The 21,474-nt window shown below is 31.8% G+C and overlaps 1 protein-coding gene across 1 annotated transcript; it reads left to right on the top strand.

The window, feature by feature from the left end:
* Nucleotides 1-16,897: 16,897 nt before the first annotated feature.
* On the top strand, nucleotides 16,898-21,353 carry LOC145326658 (uncharacterized). Its single transcript, XM_080170025.1, has 6 exons — nucleotides 16,898-17,096; nucleotides 17,794-17,841; nucleotides 18,617-18,676; nucleotides 18,771-18,846; nucleotides 20,762-20,856; nucleotides 21,339-21,353. The coding sequence occupies exons 1-6, from the start codon at nucleotides 17,061-17,063 to the stop codon at nucleotides 21,351-21,353; spliced, it is 330 nt and encodes a 109-aa protein (XP_080026151.1). The 5' UTR covers nucleotides 16,898-17,060.
* The last annotated feature ends 121 nt before the right edge of the window (nucleotides 21,354-21,474 follow it).

Below are 21,474 nucleotides of genomic sequence, written 5' to 3' on the forward strand. Positions count from 1 at the left end.
CTATAACAATTAGGTACAAAGTAGGAAGAGCAGGAACTCTCAATTCAATAACAGAAAGTCCATACATTTATTTAAAACCTGCATTTAGTATGATATAATTATCCTATTAATCTGATTTGTGTAATAATGATTCCTAGAATAACAAGAAACGAGGCATCTCTATAATAATCAAATACTAAAAATAAAAGAATGTACTTTATCCTGTATCTAATCAATTTGAAAACAAATTTATGCACAATTTTGTTTAGACTTTCAAATTAATGTTCTGGTTATGGTTCGCTTGACCTTTATTTTTAATTTACAGCTTTGATTTTATTGATATTGTCATCCTTGTTGAAACTTAAACTTCTAAGAAAGGTTTAAAAAGAAAAGATCAGATTACGCTTTCAATTGAATTTTGTGCTAAATTACGTTTTTATTCAAAATAAGGGGTAAATGCACTTGTCAAGGGGTGAGTTTTAGTAGAGTGTCACAGTATCTAAATTAGTTTTATTAGAGTGTCACAATATCTAAATTAGTTTTATTAGAGTGTCACAGTATCTAAATGAGTTTTAGTAGAGTGTCACAGTATCTAAATAAGTTTTAGTAGAGTGTCACAGTATCTAAATGAGTTTAAGTAGAGTGTTACAGTATCTAAATGAGTTTTAGTAGAGTGTCACAGTATCTAAATGAGTTTTAGTAGAGTGTCACAGTATTTAAATTAGTTTTAGTAGAGTGTCACAGTATTTAAATTAGTTTTAGTAGAGTGTCACAGTTTCTAAATAAGTTTTAGTAGAGTGTCACAGTATCTAAATGAGTTTAGGTAGAGTGTTACAGTATCTAAATGAGTTTTAGTAGAGTGTCACAGTATCTAAATGAGTTTTAGTATAGTGTCACAGTACTTAAATGAGTTTTAGTAGAGTGTCATATTATCTAAATTAGTTTTAGTAGAGTGTAACAGTATCTAAATTAGTTTTATTAGAGTGTCACAGTATCTAAATAAGTTTTAGTAGAGTGTCACATTATCTAAATTAGTTTTAGTAGAGTGTAACAGTATCTAAATTAGTTTTATTAGAGTGTCACAGTATCTAAATAAGTTTTAGTAGAGTGTCACATTATCTAAATTAGTTTTAGTAGAGTGTAACAGTATCTAAATAAGTTTTAGTAGAGTGTCACATTATCTAAATTAGTTTTAGTAGAGTGTTACAGTATCTAAATGAGTTTTAGTAGAGTGTCACAGTATCTAAATATATTTTTGGATACTTACTAAGATTCCGCAAGATTCTATAGGGACTCAAAAACAAGCTAAAAAATTACTGACCAAATTCATTAGTTACATTTGTAATTAGATAATAGATATATACTCACTTTTATTTGACTGTAATTAATTGAGTGAGAAAAACAATCTAATTAATTAATTGCACAAAGATAAAATGTTCTATTTGTTCATTTTGAATGCAAGATTTAAAACAATGCAAATATAAGAGATACTTTTTGTGGATGGATGTACATAAGGATCTTCTAAATGGCAATTCCAGAAAATTTTATGATGGCTTTACACCAGGTTTTAGACCTGAATAGTTAAGAATGCTGCATTACAGTTGTTTAGTAGTAAAGCCACTCTATAATTAGAAATGTTCATCTGTCCGTCAGTCAATTTTGCATCTAGGGGGGACAAGTAATTTTCTTTGCTGCTGTTAAAAATAGACGGCTGATTATTTGTGAAGATATATATATTGCTGCGCTACGTAGGGACAAAATTAATCTTGTTTTAATAGAATTAAATACAGTTTTGAGTTTTTCCAGGGATCGTTAGGAATAAGACAGGGAACTATTTATTGGTTGCAAAGTTTAGGCTTTATTAGTACTCAAAGTTTTTGAGACAGTAAATAAGGTAACATTGTTATAAAACTTTGGGTACCAGTAAGATTTGCAACAATGTCCCTTTTTCCCTGAGTTTCCCCTACTATATTTAATTGGGCTTGTATTAGGGTGGATCGATTTTGGAATTGGAATTTTATACCATCATATACTAATTAAACATTATATAACAAACCCAAAATTTATATTCGCCAAATGGGGGAGGGGGAGGGGGTGGCGCCCTAGCATCAAAAAATTTTGGGGGTCCCGTCTACTTTAACTTGAGTAGCAGAATAAGAATAAAAAAAACGGTTTCTATGCTATCCATCTCTCCAATGGTCGATATTATTTTATTTGGGTTTCTTATATATTATAACTAGCGCCTTTGCCCCTAGAGGCCTCTAGTGGCACTTAAGGTGAGAGGGAGTTGAATCACAAAACCCATTTTTAAAATTTAGATTAAAAAACAAGCTTTTTTTTTGGGGGGGGGGGGCAATTTTTTGTAGGGGCGATTCCTCATAGTAGGGTGGTGGTACCCTAAAACATAATAGTTATAAACCTTCTCAGTACCTGTAAGAATCTACCCTGTTAAGTTGAACCCTTACAGACGGACATCGTTCTACTTTGTATTATAGACCGTAAATGTTGGTAGCATATTAAAAAAAAAACTTTGTAAATCGACCCATTCTAGCATGTATGTATTTTTATAGTGAACGCAAACACTTTTAGTTTCAAGTTGACCTGCGTAGCACAAGGAGCTGTGTCCGAGTGAATTATACACTAATGTGAGTTTTACAGAGAGGGAGAGGACATTGGACTGGAAATTATACTGGTATCCAAAGTTTTGTAAAACAGTTTACCTTATTCGATGGGTACTCTTATAAAATCTTGATTGGTAGGTTAAAATTTACAGTGTCCAAAGTTTTAAATCAGCAATTCTACCTACAATAATTTCTATGCAAAAGCAATATTTTTTAAAATAATAATTCGGGAAGTATATTTAGTGTTCATTGTCTTATCTCTTTGGATCCCTGGTGTGAATTATATATGTATTGTTTATGCAGGGGTATAAAGGGATAAGACAATGACTGATAAATTGATGTACATACCCAAAATTACCCCTTCTGTATATTACAATAAGTAATTGATACGTTTGGACAACTAAACCAACCAATAATAAGTCCCCTAGGTTGTGTAATGTGTATCCAACGAATAAGAAAACTTTATTATAAAACTTTGGGGACTAGTGTAATAAACAGCCCATTGTCCCCTTCCTCCCTGACATAAGTGAGTTATGAGAAAGTGACAACATGAATTTTCTGTTTCTAAGTGCAAGTAACAAGGGTGAAAACAACCATAAGTAGCGAAGCAATGGAATTAGAATATGCATGGACGTGAATTTAGGTTGCTAACATGGAACAGTCTCATTTATTGGTCAGTAGGATGGGGAGGGGATGAGGGTTATCTTTATTTTAGCTAGCTACGAGCATCACTTTATTAGAGTACTTGAATTTCTGATGTAACATCTAAGGAAAATATTGATTATTTTCTGTTGCTTATGCAAACAAGGATGACAACATCCATAAGTAGCGAAGCACAAAAAAAAAGCATGGAAAAACAGAGAGAGTTAGTTATAGAAATGATAAAAAAAAGGTTTCCTACCGTGTCAAGTTTAACCGACAGACGGACAGACCAAGTAACCAAAAGTATGTTTTAAACTTGCGGACGGACAAAGATAATTATAGAGTAGCTATTCTACTAAAACAAACAGTGCTATAGTAATAAATTTGACAAATTATGAACTTAAACAGTGGAAGTTTTTTTCATTGTATGAAAACCCAGCATATACTTTTATCGCATTTTTTTAAGAAACATGTCGCATTAATACGTCCTTAATGACGTAACTTTTTTATTACTATACAAATGACGTTTCATATATTTTTAAAGGACGTTTTGTGTACCAAAAATACGTCGTTATCTTTAAAAAAACGTCACCAAATAAAAATATAAATAATAACAATATTTTGAATTTAATGACATGTTATCTTAAATAACGGCGCATTAAAACGTCAATTTTTCCTTTAAAACGTCCAGAAAAACAAGATGGCCGCCAAACTAACAATATAATTTAAATATTAATTAAAAAATAATAATATTTTATTAAATCCTAAAAATGCGGCCTTAACTCTGAAAAAACGTCACTAAAAAATATAAATAACAAAAATATTAAATGACATTTTATTTTAAATAAAGACATATCAAAACGTCATTTTGTTACTGTAAAACGTCAAAAAAAACAATATGGTCGCCAAAATTGGTATTTAATGTGTATCAATAAAATATTAGATTTAATATTAAACAATTATTTTATTGAATCAAATAAATATTTTTTGAATTAAATCATTAGAATTAATTAATAATTAGAAACTGATTTGAGTTAAATAAAAATGGATTATTTTAATAACAATTGCAATTAATCTAGATGCTTGAATATGAGAAATGTACACAGGAAAAAAATAAGAACTCACTCTTAATAAGGAAACGAGAAAATCTTTTTTTTTATATATTTCTAAATTTCTGCCTTTTATTGCCTAACCAACCGACCAACAGACAAAATATCATGGAACAGATTGGTTAGAAGCCTCTAGGGGCACTGGTAGGAGGGGGAAAAGTTGACCTTATCCCATTTTAAATTTGAGTTTCAAAAGAGTTTTAAAAAATATTTTTTGGGGGAGAGGGGGGTGTAGAATCCTCCCAAAAGATAGTTAAAAACCTTCCCAGGACCTATAAGAAGCTTCACTGTTAAAGAGAACAATATCGGTTTAGCGGTTAGCGAGATCCTTTGGGACAGACAAAAAACGTTTACTAATTAATATAATAGGATTGATATAAAATAGAACTCTTACCTTTAAAGTTATAAAACCAATTGAAATTCATTAAAGTCCCCAAAGTTGTTTAAGCTAACTTCTTACCTCAACATTGTAAAACTTAAATTCATGATTTGTCGTCGATTATGATCTCCTTTCGAAATTATGCAACAAGAGAAGGAAAAATGTTTTTAAAATTCATTTAACTCATTCTCTCATCACATTTACGAATGAAGTTCTATTATTGAGTAAATCTTATTCTTTACACAGATTGAATTACTTATAAATTGTAATGTTTGTTTGAGGGTTTACTAAATACTAAAATAATATTTATATGATGATCAGTGGTCTGACATAGTTCAGAAATTATTTTTGTCTTTTCATAAAACAAATTTAACTTCAAAATTAAAAATAATAGATTTCTTGATATTATTTTTATGTTACAAACTTTTAGTTTTTAAGAAGAAAAAAATTTTAAAAAATTATTATGTCAGAATTTTTTCTGAACTCTTCCTTTTTTCCTAAAGTTTCTTGAAAATTATTTAACTAATCAAGATGACACATTACACAATAAGGACGTATAAATGCCGCATTATTTATTTTTTTTACTGTGCCATGAATATGTAATTATACAATATATATTAATATGTGGAAAAAATACAAAATGACGTATTGAAACAACCTTAATTTTTATATTTAATCAGGCATTAATTTGTAATTTCTTTTTTTAGAAAAATAATGGCAAATAAAAAACAGTTAAGGCCATATTAATAGGTCATTTTCTTTAAATACGTCACAAAAAAGACGTATTGAAAATTAACGACATGTCAATGCGACCTTTCTAAAGAAACAAAACCACTTTAGTAGATGCTGGGAAGTTTTATGATTTACTATAAAAAGTTATTTACATAATCAAAAAAGTTATCATAAGTAAATCAACGCTATACAAAATTTGTACCTTCTGCTGCTTTTTTGTCGGAAGCGGTAAGGGTAGAGGGCCAAAACAGGCGCAACTCAAGACATTTCACAGTTCACTTTGTATAATGATTTCTATAACATTTAGGTACAATTTAGAAAGTTTAGCAACTCTATCATTACTAGAATATATTTCTTAAACATTATGATTTTTTTGATTTTTTGAATTTTAAACATTGTTTCTAACTTTCAGATATAAATGGATATTTTAAGGTTTTTAATAGAAACAAACCAAAAGGGATAATCATACATCCTCAAGTAGAATGAGAAATGAGCCAAATAGATAATAGAACAATAAATATTAGCCAATGAGATAACAGAACAAAATATAAATGAACCAATGAGATAATAGAATAATCAATATGAACCAATCAGATAATAAAACAATAAATATAAACCAATCAAATCACAGAACAAGTAATGTGAACCAATCAGATAACAGAATAAGTGATATGAACCAATAAGATCACAGAATAAGTGATATGAATCAATCAGATAACAGAATAATCAATATGAGCCAATCAGATCACAGATCAAGTAATGTGAACCAATCAGATCACAGAACCAATGAACTGAAAGAAAGGAGATGTGATATTCTGTCGAAATTGGCGGAATGCGGATGTCAACATTTAGGTTAGGCAAAATATTTTTCTAATAAATATTAATTAAATTTGTTTGACTCCCCCCCAAAAAAAATAATCTGCGGAGTTATCAGTTACCCAATATAACCTAACCTAATCTAGATCATCCTTATACTAAAGTAACAGGATGTTTGTCTGTGTGTCTGTACTGAAGGATCTCGCTAACCGGTGAACCGATCGGGTTCTCCTTAACAGGATACCTTCTCATAGTTCCCAGGAAGGTTTATTACTATTTTCTTGGGGGGTGGGACACCCCCAACCCCCCAAAAAATGAAAATACCCCCTCAAATTTTTTTTTAAAACTAAAATTAAAAATTGTGGGATCGACTACGCTCCCCCCCCCCAAAAAAAAAAATATTCCCCCCCAAATTTTTTTATATTTTTCTTTGAAATCTAAAATACGAAAAATTGGTTTGATCAAACCTCTTGGGGCAAAGCCCCTAGAGGCTAGGGGCGAAGCCGTTAGTATAAAATATAGTAAGACTAAATAATCTAAAAAATTCCATAAATTAAATATATTCATACGGAATTGTTGTGACAAACGGACACACAGACATGCCCCTGATATAAGGAAGCTGTACAATGAATAAGACATCTTAATAGTAGCAATTAATTAGGCTTGTTTAGGGACTTAGCTTGCACGTTGAACATGTTCGGCGGTTTCTTTGAAAGTGTCTATTTTAGTATACTCCAACCCTTACCTATTTTTAAATAAGTTTTTTTTTTCTAGTGTTAATTGTTACTTTAGGCTAGATTAACATAGGTTATATTGGATTAAGGCTGGGCCAGCAGAGAATTGCAGGGAATTTATAGGTCCCTAGGGTTAGTGTCAGATACTCCAACCTAAAAAAGTTTAGAGGGGTTTCTGTGCTCGCTTGGCACTCTAAGGGAAAGCACCACATGTTCTAATGTGTGTAAAATAAGATATTTTAACACAGGAAGCTTTGATTCAAAATAGCTAAATAATAAAAAAATTATTCTTAAAAATTATTTTCAGCAGAAATATTTAGGGATAAGGTAATGGCTTTTAAATTGATATTCAACCACAATAGTGTTAAACAAAATTACCCCATCTGCAGATTTAAATTTAGAACAAATCACAATTCCGAAAAATTACACAAATAAGATGAGGTGGTTTTAAAACTTTGGATACCAGTGTAATTTGTAGTTCAATGTCGGCTTCCACCTTTGTCTTAGAAATATCAGAAAAGTTGAATACTAAAAATTTTAATCACATATATTTATTTGTGCTATACCCAGACAAATATTGAATTGCTTGCTGCAATGGATTGTTATATGGATCCTACACCAGATTTTCATGTTCTCTAATAAATTGACATAAATAACAATAACAACCTTCCACCCCCTTTACCCCATCCCCTCCCCTCCTACTGGATGAACGTACTAACCAACAAATGAGTTTCAATTGAATGACAATTTTTCCCCTGTCATAATATCCAGGTATATTTTATATCCATTATTGAATTGCTTGCTGCATAGTTTTCTGTCTAGCAAGAAATATGCAGTCAAATTAGTGTAATCCTAATATGAACATTTTAAAACTTCCTCCCCCTCAATCCTACACCCCTAAAGACAGCTCATAATAAATTCTTTAGCGTTCTCCTCCGAAGTGCATTGTTAAACACTACCCCCCGGGCCCCCCCCCCTTTGTTTTTTAAATTGAAAATAAGGAGGGAAGTTTTCCGTTTGTTTACTAGCAGGGCTTGGTATAGTAAAAAGAAGCAATTATCCTTTTTAAAAAATATTAGGGAGTGGGGGGGGGGGGGTCAGTGTAAGACAGGAACATTGGTGTAGAGCAACATTACATTTAAAAATAAACTAACTAACTTACTGACGGACTGATTGCCAGACGGACAGACAGACAAAGTGAGTTATAGAGTAGTTTTGCTACTAAAAACTATGTTGTCACACTTTAAGGTAAAGATGCTTTTTAAACCTTTAAATTTAAAAAAAAAGCATGTCACATATTTTTCTTTAAACGAAGCTTTCCTTAACTAATCAAATTGTGTACATATATATCTCTATATAAAAATAACAGGATGTCTATCTGTATCTCAATCTTTGAGTCTGTAGCTTAAGATCGCGTCAAATGCTGGACAGATATGGTTCTTTGACTTCCATTGCATTGAAGTTTCGTATTTGTTCAGGGAAGGTTGACACCAATTTGAGGGAGGGTTACTCTTCCTTCGCCCCTGGAAAAAAAATCCTGCCTTCCAAAAACATTCTTGTGTTTTTAAAAGCGAAGCTTCTCTATAATCAGAGTCGGTCCGTCTTTCCGTAACGGTTATCTCTTTTCGTCAATTTAGGCATGTTAGAATTATCCTATAGATTTTAAACTTTGCATGATAATTCCTATAACAGTTAGGTACGAATAAGAAAGAGTAGAAACTCTAAAATCTTTACCAAAAAGGCCATACCTCCATTTCAAACATTCTGATTTTTTTTACATGTTGACAACATTTGTATGTTATGATTATCCTATCATCTGGTTTTTGGAATGATTATTCTTAGGACAACAAGGTAAAGTATCAAAGCAGCACAACTCTATAATCAAATCCTAAAATAAAGTACTTCCTTTTACTGTATCCTATATCTACGCAATTTTGCAACAAATTTATGCACAATTTCGAATAGGCCTATAAATTAATGTTTTCTGACAAAAGTTATTGTTCGTTTGTCCTTCCTTTTGATTGTAGAACTTCGCTTTAATTGATGTTGTCATCCTTGTTGGGAATACCACGAATTTACTAATTAGCTAACTAGAACTAAATCTTTGCCATTCAATAAAATACAAGTTCTTGAAAATGTTCACTAATTGGAAAATTTTCAATAAAAGATTTTCTATTAAATGTCTCGATTTTGCTGAATCTGAGTAATTATTGGAATTTTATAATGTTTATTTCATTGAATTTTTATTTTATTTTCCTAATTATTAGAAACTTTGGGGAGGGAGGGGACATTTGGTTGTTTATTACACTAGTCTTTAAAGTTTTAAAATAAGGTTTTATTATTGATTGGCTAAACAACTTTGGAACTCTTATTGAATTTTTATTGGTTTGTTTATTGAGTTCTAAATGTTTCAACCACTAATTGTAATCTACGAAAAGGGTAACTCTGTGTATTATTATTGGGGATGTACATCATTTTATCGACCATTGTCTTATCATTTTAGATCCCTGATAAATACTTTGACGAAAGGTTAACATTTGATTAATCATAAAGTTAGAAGTGTTGAATACTGGATGAGCGAAAAAAAAACCCGAAAAGCAGGCCACCTTAATTTCAATTTAAATGGTGGTGTTGACAACCCCGCGTAAAACCAGTTTATACACGCCGAAGAAATGCGCCATTACAAAATGTATTCTATGATTTTGTCTTTATTTTGTATTAATTAACATTTCTGCAGGGAGGGAGGGGACATTGGACTGTTAATTGCACTCTTTTCAAGAGTGCCTGACCATGTATCTTATTCATTGGAGAAAACAAGGATGACAACATCCATAAAAGCGAAGCACTGAAACGTTAGGACAAACGGACAATAACACTTGCATATTGTCAGGACTGGATAATAAGAATATAAATGTATTTGTTGAAATTTGTCGAAAAACTGCTTGATACAGGATAATGTTTATGGACATACTTGGATTTTTAGGACTTGATTATAGAATTGCTTCGCTTATAATATTGTACTTTGTTGTCCCAGGAATCAGTATACCAAAAATCAGATAAATCGGATAATAAGATCACATAAAAATTTGTCATTAAAAAAGTTTTAAAAAATCTGCTTGTTTAAAATGGACGTACGGACATTCTAGTAATGATTATAGAGTTGTACCTAATCATTATAGGAATCACCATGCAAAGTTTGAAATTGATAGGACAATTTTAGCATGCCTTAATTAACGAAAAAAAGCTATCCGTTACGGACGGACGGACGGACCGTACCTAATTATAGAAAAGCTTCGCTTTTAAAAATTTGGGTGCTTTTAATTAATTACTTCAAAACCTTCAGTATCAAAAATCTTCAACTAATAATCTTAATCCTCATCAGTGGTGATTTTGTTTATAAACATTTGGGATGTACATCAATTTATTGTTAATTTTCTTATCCCTTAAGATCTCTTGTTAATTGCAAACTGCATTGTTGAAATATTTATTTATGGTCAGTTTGACTGTTACATGGCATTTGACAGTTAACAATTGCAACACTGAAATTTAGAATTCCAAAGTTACGAAATTTTGGGGACAGGTTTTATGCTGTTTTAGTTTGACAGGGTGTCAGTTCCCCCAAATTTGAAAATAAAAGAAAAATAAGTATTGCGAGGAAGGAAATTTTAAATAGTACGAAACATTTAAGAAATATATTTTTTTTATGAAGAGCAAATTGTATAAGGATAGAATACAAAAGATGTTGACTTTAGAAGCAAAGATGAGTAGACATTTAAGACCAGTATTTTATTATTTTAATTATCGTATTTCTGTATATACAACAATTTTTTTTCTAATCTTTAGTATTCTTGTTCAAATACTTAAATTGATGAAATGTACTTTTAAGATTATAGACAACAAATAAACAGTTTCTAAGTTATCCATTGTTTATTTTGATGTATGCCATCCATTTCACTAAATTTATTGTCATATCATTATTATAATTTTAGCATGGGGTAATAAGGGATAAGGCATTTTTTTCAACTTATGTCCCCTTCTGTATATTTAAATTATTTGTTGAAAAGTTTTAACACTATTAGTTTCGAGCCAACATTAAAATTCAATAGAAGTACCAACAGTTTTTGAGCCAACGAATAAAATAAACTGCTTATAAAACTTTGGGAACAAGTAAAATTTCTATTGTCTGATCTCTTAAGATCTGCTGCCCTTCTCTCTTCCTATTGTGTATTTTTGCAAATCACTCTAAGCAAAGGGAGAGTATATATAAGGAGAGTACAAAATATGAGAAAGGTATAGCATACCTTTAAAATGAAAAAGTTAAAAATACAAAAAAAAAACATGCTTTTGATAATATTTACCTAGTGTTTTTTTTGTGTATAAAAACACACAACAATATAAATTTATTATTCATATATTTAAACAATCCGGTTTATTAAAAATATTTTGCTCTGAACCTGATCAGTGGACAAGATCCTGTTTGACCTGGATTCCTGGCAGCTCCAGGGAAGCAGCTTATATAGCCGTATTAAAAAGAGGTCATACAAAACAAATGACAAACGATAGGCCAGTATACATTGTAATTGTAAAATGTATACTGGCCTAACATTGGTCAGTTTTTGTATTGTATGACGTCATTTTTGACAGGCACTATACGCTGCTTCAACCTAAGGTGGCCTCTCATGTCAGGAAAACTAATCTTAGCAACAATATTTTTTTTACAAAAAAACATGTTGTCGTCAGAAAGGGTAGAATCTCGACACTGCGTCATTACTGAAGACGTTAAAATGGTTCTTAATGTTTCTATATCAGGTGCGCGTCATAAATAGTTAAAGTTGGAAAAATTCCTTGGCCCAGAAAAGGTGCTACTCATTACCATGCAAAGTTTGGACGTTCAGATAAAGGTCGTGCAATTAAAAGGTTGAGTGTCTGAATGACGTTTGACAATATAATGGCCTAGGCATAATTAAGCAATTGGTTTAGAGATATACCGAAAAATAAGATATCGCCGTTTATTCCGTACGAGGCTACCAAAAATTTTAACAGCTGACATTCAATATACAGTGTGTTTTTTTATGAGAACTTTTTTGAAAGCAATTTCACCCCACTTATAATTATCAGAATTTAATGATTAACGGCATATTTTCTTCGTTTTTTATAACCATTTATAGAACATCAAAAAATATTTCATTTTTGTAATAAAAAAGTACAGTAAAATATAAATTGCAAAACCTAGGTGTCAACATCTAAAAATGGTTTTAGCGCATTTTTCTTAAGCTAAAATCTTCTACCCTTTGCAAGAAAAAAATTGGATTTTCAGTAGTCGACTTTGGGGGGCCAGTACTCCCTCCCTGATTGAGATATGGCCTTCAAACTTCGATATATTCTAGTACATGTCCCCTAAAGTATTTGTAAATTTTTTAATTCTGTATCTCGACTTTGAAGCGTTTTGCAGCCATTCTTGCAAAGGGTAGAAGATTTGAGCATGAGAAAAATGCGCTAAAACCATTTTTAGATGTTGACACCTAGGTTTTGAAATTTTGATTTTACTGTACTTTTTTAATAAAAACTGAAATATTTTTTTGATGTTCTATAAATGGTTATAAAAAACAAAGAAAATAAGCCATCAATCATTAAATTCTGATAACTATAAGTGGGGTAAAAAAGTTCTCATAAAAAAACACACTGTATATAACTAGGATAGGACTGTCCCTACGTCACCAGTTACGTGGTAGTTAAGGGAAATAAATAGTTATTTCTTGCATCGTAACGGCTTTCCGCGGATATAGAAAGTACAATTATAGGATTAAAACTAGTTTTTTTTATCCCCGATGTGCCGAAGGGACGGGCTAAAAAAACTGGTTTTAATCTTATGATTGTACATTTTTATATTCGTAGAAAGCTGGATATAATACAATGCTAGACATAGTTTTTTCGTATGGATGAGAACCGGATTCTATCCACCGGATTCGAATGAATACGAGAAATAATATTCTTAATATTAGCGGATTATAAAAATAATCCTATGAAGTAATTTGAGATTTTCCTCAAAGTGCCTAGCAAGCACAGAAAAAAAACCCGCCTCCTCACCTCTTTTTTTTTATTAAATTGAAACTAGGGGAGGGAGAATTGATTTTTCTTTATGCCTAACCCCTGGAGGTTGCTTCAATCCTCCGGGCCTATGCCTGCTGTGCCCTGATCCTGACGGCATACCCTATACCCAAAGTGGCTTAAACCTAAGGTAAAAGAATTATCCTCCCTTACCTTCAATATATGGGGGGGGGGGGGAGGTTTATTGGCTTGACTAGTTACTTTAAGGACAACAACTTAAAGATTTTTTTACAGTTTAAAGTTTCACTAAAATCATCGCAAAAGCATATTTCTCTTTGTTCAAATGTAAAAAAATCCAGTTCTTTCAAATTTATTGCCCTGTTTAGCAATGACCCCCACCCCCCTCCTCCAACAGTACATTCAAATAAATTAGTGGGGTTAGTTTTTTGTTTGTTAGTTTAACTTGGGTTCAGTTATATTGAATACTGAATAACCGCAGGAATAGGAGTTAGGAAAAGGAAAAATCTCAACCCCCCCTCTCTTATTTTTAATTCATTTTAAATATAAGAAAGGGGGGGGAGGTCATTGGTGCTCAACTTACACTTTATGTGAAAACAACTTATTATTGTTTATTTTCCTTGTAAATTATAATGAGAAAATCATTAATCTCTGACGTTATATCTTAATCAAACATAAAGAACAAAATTTCCAATTTTCCTTTATATTATAAAAGTTATGAAAGGTTTAAGGTAGGGAGGGGACACTGGGCTCTTTACTACACCAGTCTCCAACGTTTTTATCTTATTCGTTTGCTTAACAACTTTGGAGACTTTTATGGAATTTTGATTGGTTGGTTCATTAAGCAGAGTGGTCAAACGTTTCAACCACTAATTGTAATCTACAGAAGAGATAATTTTGTGCATCATCATTGGAGATGTACATCAATTGATCGACCATTGCCTTTAGGTCCCTGGTTAAATAAAAGAATAAAAGCGAAGCTGGATAAATTATAAAAAATTTGCAAGACTCGGTAAATTGAAAATATAGTTAGATAGTTTTTTCCATGTGCCTATCTCCTGCGAGTGGCCCTAACCCTGCGGGGCCTATACATATGCTGCCATAACACTGCAGGATAAGGAATGTAGCGCTAGCCATGAACATAATTAATCTTGTTACAACTAAACTTGTTGAAATAGTGAAAATAAGATTGTGTATGATTAGTTCTAGCTGGCGACGGATTATACTCTGCAACTATTTCAACAGAAATTATATTCAACAAAGGAACAGACAAAAGTTTAATATATATTTTTAAAAACCTAGTTTTTTTCAGAGATCTTAAGGGATAAGACAATGGTCGATACATTTATATGCATCCCCAATGATGGTAATCAAAATTAATTCTTTTGTTAGTTCAAAAGATTGGATATTACTAATTGGGAACCAAAGTACCCAAAGTTTATTTTTCAAACGAATATGATAACGTGGTTAAAAGTTTTTGTCTCAACTCCCCCCTCTCTCGCTGTGCATTTCTACATTTAGATGGAGCGCGGAAACTTTATTTAACATCCCACTTAATTTTATTTTTTACCTTGGCATCCCCATTGGCTGTATTGTGGAGGTTTATCATGGGATTATCCACCCCTCTTTTTTTGGGGGGGGTGGATATATCCCCATATACCCTTCTTCTGCACGCCTCTGCTTTAAATATTATGTGCCAAAAACACTTACCAAGTCAGGGATCTAAAGGGATAAGACAATGGACGATACATTAATGTACATCCCAATAATGATAAACAAAATTGGTAATAGTCCTTTTCGTAATATCGCACCATAAGAGGCGATTCGTCGTATTTTTAAAATGGCTTTTTATAGGTTATTTTAGGTTGGGTTAGGTTATATTGGGTTAGGTGATTGTCCCACAGGGTTAGGTGATTGGCCCCGCAGTGTTAGAGCCCTCCGCAGGGGCTAGAATTAGAAGTGAAGCTACTGTAAAAAATACGAAGAATCGCCCCATAAGGTGCGATGTTACGAAAGGGACTATACCCACAAAATCAACTCTTTTGCATAGATTAAAATTATTTGTTTGAAAAGTTTAGCCACTGCTGGTCTGAACCAAACAGTTAAGATTAAATAAAATACCAATCGATTTTCAATTTGGGTACCAGCATAATTTACAGTCCAATGTCCCTTCCCTCCATGGCTCTAAGTACATCCATTCGTTCAATGTTTACTATGTATTATAAATTTGTTTAAAAGCGAAGCTTTTCTATGATAAGAGTCGTTCCCCCATCCGTATGTCCGTCCGGAACGGATAACTAAATTCGTTAGTTTATACATGTCCTATCGATTTAAAACTTTGCATGATGATTCCTATGACAGTTTTGTACAATGTGTAGGAAGTGAAGCAACTCTGCAATCGTTACCCGAAAGTCCGTATGTCCAATTAAAACAAGTCGTTTTTTTACCTTTCTTGAAATTTTTTCTTGGTAAGATATCCTATTACTCTATTTTTGAAATAATGATTCCTAGGACAACAATGTCAGACACTCTACAAGTTTTATAAAAATCCTTTTAGTTACATATCAGCATAAAGTTATTCTGTTTATACTGCCTTCTGTTAAACATAGTTACCCTTGTTTTAAGTTTATTTTGTAACTTTTGATTATTCAATAAAAATCCTTTAATTATATACTTTCAAAACATTCAATTTTTGGTTATGACAGGCAATAAATTATTTATAAATCATCTAAAAACAAGGATGACAACATCCATATCAGCGAAGCTCTAAAATCAGAAGGAAGGAAAGTCTAAACAAACTTGTACATAAATTTGTGGCAAAATTGTTTAAATACAGGATTTTTAATTCAAAGCTTGTAAAGCCCAAACTTTTTAATAATCAATAATTTTGATTTATAGAAGTGGTAATCTTGTTTGTCATTATCAGGTATGTATGTATATCAATTCATCGTCCACTGACTTATCACTTAAGATCTCGGGCGTGTCTGTTATTTTGATTTTGATATTGTTCATTAGATTTTATGAACAGGAGCGAGGGTTGTTAAGTTTAGGTTTAAAAACAAAATTTTAGATCTCACCAAAATAGCAGGTGAAAAGATAAGGGATAAGACAGTGAACGATATTGATTGATTGAAATTACTCATTCTGTATATTACAATTACTGGTTGAAAAGGTTGTACAAGTTTTGAACTGGCAAAATAAAAAATTCAATAAAAGTACGTTTAAAGTATTTTTGTGCGAAAATAAAACTTTGATAATAGTGTGATTTACAGTCTAATGTTTCTTTTTCCATGGAAAATATAATGTTTTTTGTCTTGTCTTTCATCTGTCTATTTATCACTCTGAACATTGGATATTATATACGTGGATATTATGACAGGGTAAATTTTATCGTCAATTTAGCTTGTCAATATGGTCTCATTTATTGGTCAGTTTGCACATCCAGTAGGATGGATGGGAATTGGGTAAAGGGGATAGATGGGGGGAATCGTTATTTTAGCTAGCTGCTGGTTTCACTTTATTAGAGTGCATAAAAATCTGGTGTGACATCCAAGTAACAATAAATCCATTGTATGCTTATTTTCTTTTTAAAGTAACACAATATGAAAACAAATTTTAAACTTGACCTTTAGCTGTAAATTAAGATTTCTTAAAACGAATGTAAAACTTTAATAACAAACGGTAGGACAAACGAACAATAACACTTTTAAAGCTTTAGAGCCTTAAATGCAGTATATTAATATAATTATACAAGTCGAAACAAAATTGTACATGAATTGGAGCAAATATACAGGATACTGTTAAACGACATAATTTTTTGGTCTTGATTAGAGCTTATGATATACTGAAAGGGTAATTTTGTGCATCATCATTGGAGATACATACCAAATTAGCGGCCATTGTCTTATCCCTTTAGATTTCTGGTATTTATGTCTGTATATAAAGGATAAAAGAAAATGAACGAATAGGAAAACCCAATGAGATGGACTCCGGAATTAATTTTCAACCTGGAACCAAGGTAAAATTTCTTTCCAGTATGGCTTCGAAACCGATTAATATCCGCTGGATTAGAATCAGTTCTCAGCTATACTGAAAAACATGTATTGTATCGTATTATAGACAAGTTTCTATGAATATTAAAATAAAAATTATGAAATTAATACTAGTTTTGATAGCACTGGCCTTTGCCCCTAATTTGTGCCATACTGGTTATAACCTTATATTTTTTATTTTAATAACCGCGGAAAGATGTCTATAATACGATGCGATAAATAACTATTACGTAAAAAGACAAGGTTGTCTATGTGTTTATCAAAAGAACTCGCTAACAATTGATATATTTCTCCTTTACAGCGGGCTTCCTATAGACACAAAGAAAGTTTTACGAACTACCCTCCAAAGAGAAAACTTTTCTAGAAAAAATACCTCCCCCCCCCAAAAAAAAAGTAACATATTCTTTTAAAAACTAAAATCGAGGCGGTGGTCTAGGAAGGTTTTTTAACTATTTTTAGGGAAAAAATACCACCACCCATCTAAGAGAAATCGCCCCTAGAATAAAATGAATAAAAATAATCCTCCGAACTAAAATTTTTCTTTTTTTTCATTTTACAACTAAAATTAATAATGGAGTGGGTTGAGTACCCCCCCCCCCCCTCCCATCAAGTGCTATAAATTCCTCTAGGGGCGTTGCCGCTAATATATAAATATACTATCAGATTTATGCCTCTGATGTGATAAGATGCAACGATTACCAGTCTAAAAAGGTAAGGAAGGAACTATGGTTCCAGGACAAACACAGGAGTGTTAAAATATTAATCTTATTAAGTATATATATTATATATATACAGATTAGGTTATGGGTTAAAATATGAATGTACAAATAAGTCCCCCGCAGGGGTTAGGCATTTAAAAAACCTATAAGATGGTCTAAAATAGGTTAGGTTAGGTTAAGTGTCCACTTCTGCGTTTGTCCACTCCGACGTTTGGGACTCCTGCGTTTGTCCTAGGACCGGAATAAGTAATTTAAGTTTTATTGTTTTCAAAGGTTGCGTGACTTTTAATTTAATATTTAATACAATTTCGAAAAATCATGTAAAGTATAGTATCACAGTCAATTTTCCACGAATATCAAAATAAAGATCATAAAGATTATTCATTGGTTTCAACACTTTCACAAATTTATCGTTCATTGACTTATCCCCTATAAACCTTAGCCCCCACCTAGTAATGGATATAGAATACCTGGACATATAAAAGTAACAGGATGTTTGTCTGTCTGAGTGTTGTGTAGCCAAGGATTTCGCTCACCGCTGAACCGATATGGTTCACCATTACAGTGAAGCTTCTTATCCAAGTCCAAGAAAGATTAAAACTATTCGGAGAGGGCACCTCCACCCTTAAAGCGAAATAGAACCCCCCCCCCCCTTTTAAACTTTTAAAAACTAAAGTGGGGCTCTCCCCCCACCCTCCTATAAAGTGCCCTGAGGTGCCTCAAGGGTCGCAACCGCTACTAGAACTATTTTTATTTTTTTATTTAAGACAAATTTCTACAAAATATGGATTCTTTTGAAGTGCCATGAAGATAAATTAAGAATTCAGGTTTTTATAATTTTAAAAATACCTTTAAAAATATTTTTATACCCACCCCCTCCCCCCTCCTCCCGAGTCCCTTATAATAATTCTTATTTTTTAGGAATGGATAATTTTTGGAGGATTTCATCTTGTGTCTCAAACAAAAATAAAATTACATGAAACATCAGAAAACTCAGGTACCCAAATTAAATTACACTGGTACCCAAACTTTTATAACCATGTTATCTTATTCGCTGACTTAAATATTTGAGTACTATTTGAATTTTGATTGGTTAGTTCTGAAATATTTGACACTCAACTTATTGAATAAACCAATCAAAATACTAGAAAAGTCCCAAAAGTTGTTGAGTCAACGAATAAGATAACTTTGGGGACTAGTGTAACAAACAGCCCAATGTCCCAGTCTTCAAATACCTGTATAGTTACCAAGACTTGTATGATTCTTCTCTTTAAATTATAGATAAATCGGTACTGCCATTTAAGAGGTCTTATTGAACAAACACATATCTAGCAAATTTAGTGTATAGGATTAGCTAACTACATGAAAGCAATTTCTTTTTATTCTTTTCAGTTTTCACACAGCTTCTCTTAAAGATTAGGCGATATATATTATGAAAAATCTTAGATAGTACGAGAGAGAGAGAGAGGGGACAATGGGCTGTTTATTACACAAGTCCTCAAAGTTTTATAACATTTTCGCATTCCTCATTTTTTAACTTTGTTGACCTATAATGAAATACGTTTCAACCACTGTAATCTACAGGTGGGGTAATTTTGTGTGTTAACATTGGGGATGTACTTCAATTAGTCGGTTATTGTCTTATCCCTTTAGATCCCTTTAGTATACTATTAAAGTGTTTGGATATTTACTTGTGAAACCTTTCAGATATTATTATGTGTTGTAGCTTAAAATCTCTGGACTGATATGGTTCTTCTATTATACTTGCATCTTAACATTATAAACAATTTTCCGCGGATAGTAAGATGTTAAATTTTAAGATTATATCCCGTTTTTTTGTCCCGAAGGCAAAAGGTCCGATTCATCAAAACATAAACATAAACATATTTATTTGGGCATAAAAATTAAACAAAACAAAAAAAAGTCATAAAATCAAAAAATATAATATACAATTAAAATTACTATAACAATAAACAACCTAAATCCTAATCGGTTCTGCCCGGGTAACCATGAATAGATCACTATGGATCTGTCTACTTTGCCCAAAATATATCAAACAAAGGTATCCTGGATCCCTTTAATTTTAGATTAATTTTATGATTTTTAAAAATCTTATTTTATGTAGAAATTTCTCCATACTACTATATGATACATGATATTTCAGCATGGCTGACCATATGGCCGAATTTAATTTTTCGGATATTAAACGGATTCATGTAATACTAAAAACAAAAGAAGCTCTTCAAAGTGCCTGTAAAAATAAGGATGGGTTTATTAACTTTTGGTCCAAACATTCTGAATGACGTAATTTTAAAATAGTCGATTATTTTAATATGACGTCATTCGGGATACATCGGCCAAAAGTTTTTTTAAACTTATTTCTTTTTGCATAGGTAAAATTAAGAGCTTCAAAAGAAAGTCCATGTCATTGAAGTACGTATACACATGTCAAAATGTCACAAGCACAAATTTTATTTATGTTGAAATATATTTTGAAAAAATTGTAAACAAGGTTCAAAAACATTTGACCTCATACTTTCAGAGATAAAGGGAGGGGCCAAGGATGTAAAATATTTTCCAGTATGGATTCGAAACCAATTAATATCCGCTTGATTAGGACTGGACCTCAGCCATATCGAAAAATTATATATAGTATCTCAGTACAGACAATATTCTATAACAATTTAAATAAAAATCATATAATTAATACCAGTTTTGTTAGTTCGGGCCTTCTTCCTCTAATAAAAAAATATAGAATTAAAACCAGTTTTGTTAGCCTCTAGACTCTAGACTTTGATAACGATTTTAGAGTTGCTACGCACTAAATAGCACTAATTGTTTCAGGAATCATAATACCATGTTTGAAATCAGTAGGACAATTCTAACATAAAAACATTAATATTTTGTTTCAGATCACTGTGATATTTGTTGTGCAGATTTTAATGGCAAAATTTTAGCTCTTAGCACCGAGCAAAACAATAATATTCAATATTCTCTACATGAAAAGGTTATTTTTATTACAGTTCGTCTGTCTGTCTGTCTGTCTGCCTGTCCGTCTGTCTGTCTGTTTAGCTGCATCTCTGTATGTCTGTCTTTCACGGAGCAAAACAATAATATCCAAGTACATCAAAATTTTACTCTACATGAAAAGGTTATTTTTTTTAAATTTGTCAGTCTATCCGTCTGACTTCCATTTGTCTGTCTGACAGTCCATCCATCTGTCTGTCTGTCTATCTGTCAATCCATCCATCTATCTGTCTGTCTATCTGTCAATCCATCTATCTATCTGTCTGTCTATTTGTCAATCCGTTCATCTATCTGTCAGTCTATCTGTCAATCCATCCATCTATCTGTCTGTCTATCTGTCAATCTGTCCATCTATCTGTCTGTACGTTCGTTCTTCCGTCAGTCCATTTATCTGTCTGTCTGTCTTTCCGTCCATCTTACCTTCCATTTTTACATTTTCCAGTTTATACCTAATTATTACAGAAATCCACAATATAAAACCAAAGGGGTAGTTTCACGAAAGGCATTTGACTTAATTTAGTGAACCGCATATTTTTTCCTGGTTAATTGGTTAAACTACATATATATGCCATATATTTGAAAGAATTTAAATTTTCTA

This window comes from Acartia tonsa, chromosome 8 (genome assembly GCF_053477335.1).
Source record: "Acartia tonsa isolate MP-2025a chromosome 8, ASM5347733v1, whole genome shotgun sequence".
NCBI classification, from domain to species: domain Eukaryota; kingdom Metazoa; phylum Arthropoda; class Copepoda; order Calanoida; family Acartiidae; genus Acartia; species Acartia tonsa.

What these genes read in the sequence shown, in the direction of transcription:
- LOC145326658 (XM_080170025.1), top strand. Translation starts at nt 17,061, where the DNA reads ATGGACTCCGGAATTAATTTTCAACCTGGAACCAAG. An exon ending in AAGATAAATTAAGAATTCAG is followed by an intron (nt 18,677 to 18,770) that starts GTTTTTATAATT and finishes CTTATTTTTTAG; the next exon opens with GAATGGATAATTTTTGGAGG. An exon ending in TGAAACATCAGAAAACTCAG is followed by an intron (nt 18,847 to 20,761) that starts GTACCCAAATTA and finishes ATTTTGTTTCAG; the next exon opens with ATCACTGTGATATTTGTTGT.